Here is a 3,055-nt window from a genome sequence, read left to right as displayed (position 1 = left end):
CGACAGCAACATGAAAGCTTTCAGCAACCTTTTTGGACAGGAGTTTCATAAAAGTCTATTAATAATACCAGGAAACACTACTTTTTCTATAAATTCAGCTTTGGGTTCCCATTTATTTCCTCTTCAGCGCTGTTTTGCGTGTTGCAGATTTAAATACAACGAACACGCTCCACTGCTCACCTACAAAACCCCACCAACAGGAATGTGATCAGTGTTTGGGGGGCACCCAGCTCTGGGCTGGGGGTCCCCATCCCACCTCTGCCAGCTCCTCTTTGCCAAGCCACCACTCTGCAGGGTTGTCCCACATCCGTGAGGTTGGATGCTCATCTCCCATCAGCTTCCACATCTCTTTTTTGACCTATCAGCCCAATAGCTATGAGTATTGCAATAAGACATTAAGCATCTATGTTGAATTAATTAATTTCCTTTATTTATATATAGGAAAGGCAATAAAAGACTATGATAGTATATGCCAGAGTTTTGATCCCAAGTGTCCTCTCTAGCAGACTTTCTGCACGCGTTATCCGTAGCAATGTCTGTGCTTTGCCTTTTCCTCCCTGACAACACAGTATTCCCACCCCAATACCCCACGGTCAGGATTAGGCCCTGCACCCAGGACCTAAGGCACAAGTCTCTCTCACTTGAGCTAGAGAAATATCTACTACAGGCGCGAAGGAGGAGCAGGCAGGGATAACAGCTGGGGAGCGACATGGGAGGGAGCCCTGGACCTGTAGACGTGCTGCCGGGGGCTTGGATTAGCCTCCTGCCACCACAATTAGCCCCCGCCCCATTACTGATCTATATAATACATTGGTTTACGTAGTATGTGTTTATATTGGGTTGATATCATACACCTGGTTGGGCTAGTCTCCTTGCAAATCAGCATTTTAAAAAAATAGCTAGTGGGTTAAGGGGGACTTCTGTCCTTTGCTGCTCAGTTCAAGGTATCCCAAAGGAAATCCATGTTTTAAAGGGCACATCCAACCCAAAAAGCCATGAGACAACAGCAGCAGAAAGAGGCTAACCGTGTCCTAAAGACACATCTGGAAAAAATAGCTGTGTGTCTGGGCCTGCCATGTACACTAACAGCATCCAGAGGTCACCAGTAACACAACGGGGCTTTACTGGAGCCCTAAAATCCCTGACTGGGCCAGGTCAGACTCTCTTGGCTGGAGTATTGGTGCCCCTCAGTCCTTTTGGGTGCTTTGCAATGCTGCACAGAGCCCCTCTTGGTCAACCTGCCACTGCTCACTGTGACCAAGCAGGCTTGCAAGCTCACTCGCCCCACCAAACCAGCATTGTCACGTTGGCTGCTCGGCATTTTTCAGCCATTTCAGCCTCTTTCTACTTTTAGAGGTGTGTCAAGGTGGGTTCTCAAAACCACATTATAAAAAAATACAACAACCAAGCAGAGGTTCCCCCAAAAACTGACTCACCGCCACGGGAAGGGCTGCAGATGGGATGTGCATGGGACATCTCCATCCCTGGGGCTCCACTGGGTCCATCTTCACCCCCATCCCTGTCCCCAAGCCCTCCCTAAGCTGGTGGCATGGCTCACAGCAGGCAAGACACGGCTACGCTGAAGCAAAAGGGCACTTCTCCGAGCTGTCGGCAGCTGCTCGTCTCTGCGTTAGCTTAGTTACAATAAGGCATGAAGAACAAGTGCATAGGAAGCGGTGGGACCCTCCGGGCGCCTCCAAATCAGCCCCTGAGTCCTTTTCCATCGAAATATTCCCCAACTCCTTCTCCAAGATGCTCGCTGTCTTCAGGGTGAGGAAGAGGAGCCTCTGGCTTAGGGTTGGCCCTGTAGACATTGATTATCTGGTTTAACCCGTTCGCTAGAAGACGAGTCCATGAAAGGAGCCAGATCCACCCCCACCCGCCGCTGGGCTGCAGCCCCCTGATGAGCTGTCATCGTCCTTGTCCCTGTCAAAGTCTCTCCACCACAGCGGGGATTTCGGCAAGGCAGAAATGTAGGCAGCTCTGTTCCTCGCTTCTTTTTCCTGCTCCTGGAAGAAGGAAGGGGGAAAAATAACACAAGGATATCTGCGGCTAAATCATAGAATGGTTTGGGTTGGAAGGGACCTTAAAGATCATCTAGGTCCAACCCCCCTGCCATGGGCAGGGACACCTTCCACTAGACCAGGTTGCTCCAAGCCACATCCAGCCTGGCCTTGGACATTTCCAGGGATGGGGCATCCACAGCTTCTCTGGGCAACCTGTTCCAGTGCCTCCCCACCCTCTCTGGGAAGAATTTCTTCCTGATATCCAATCTAAACCTCCCTGTTTTCAATTTGTACCCGTTACCCCTCGTCCTATCACTACAGGCTCTTGTAAAAAGTAAATGACCCAGCTGGGTGGATGCTCCCACCTTCCCTGAGGAGCCAAAAGCCTGGTTGCCCATGGGAGCTTCCTCCAAATTAAACCAGGGTGAGGAGGCCATGTGCTCATCTCCAGAGCTCAGCGAGAGGGATGCAGCAAAGCATTGCATCTCTCCAGTGGTCATAAAAGCCCTTCCATGTCACCTCTGGGGGAGCAGGGATCCTTCGGATTCCCCTGGGTGCTGCTCGTGTCCTACAGGACACTGCTGTTTGGAAAGCCTCGAGCTGCACCAGTTGAATGAAATCTGTTCTAGACTGTATTCCCAACTTGCCCATCTTTCCCAGGCGCTTAGGAGGAAATTCCAAGCAGAGCTGCCTGGACTGGGCAACCGCAAGTCAACCCCGAGCACAGCCATGAGGTGTCTTACACCAACCTCAGCTCCCAGTTTCATCGGGAAACTGCAACCTGTTTAGAATTGGGTGCAAAAAAGGAAAAGGGATTTGGCTTCAGGGAGCGGGCGGGTATCTGCACGCACAGATTTATCCACAGGACGCGACCCTGCTGCTGCCCGGATGGGTGGGAACACGGCCCCGTGAGCCGGGCAGCTGCAGGATCGCACCCTGCTGGGTACAGCAGCGGGAGTTACCTGCAAGTAGAGGATGTTATCTTTGGAAATGGCTTCCATCAAGTCCTTATGGAGGGAGGGGTCACCACGCCAGCGGGCACACCCGCG

The 3,055-nt window shown here is 51.7% G+C and overlaps 1 protein-coding gene across 1 annotated transcript in view; it reads right to left on the bottom strand.

Annotated features, from left to right (window-relative positions):
- Positions 1-1,838: 1,838 nt before the first annotated feature.
- The window catches only part of USP35 (ubiquitin specific peptidase 35), a 17,285-nt gene continuing 16,068 nt past the window's right edge, over positions 1,839-3,055 (bottom strand). Inside the window, 2 exon segments of the mRNA XM_010149876.1 lie at positions 1,839-2,009; positions 2,969-3,055. The exon segment at positions 2,969-3,055 is cut by the window's right edge and continues 18 nt beyond it. Coding sequence (XP_010148178.1) covers positions 1,839-2,009; positions 2,969-3,055 — 258 coding nt within the window.

This window comes from Eurypyga helias, unplaced genomic scaffold, assembly GCF_000690775.1.
Source record: "Eurypyga helias isolate BGI_N326 unplaced genomic scaffold, ASM69077v1 scaffold18474, whole genome shotgun sequence".
Lineage (NCBI taxonomy): Eukaryota > Metazoa > Chordata > Aves > Eurypygiformes > Eurypygidae > Eurypyga > Eurypyga helias.
This window is presented reverse-complemented; position numbering and strand designations above follow the sequence as displayed.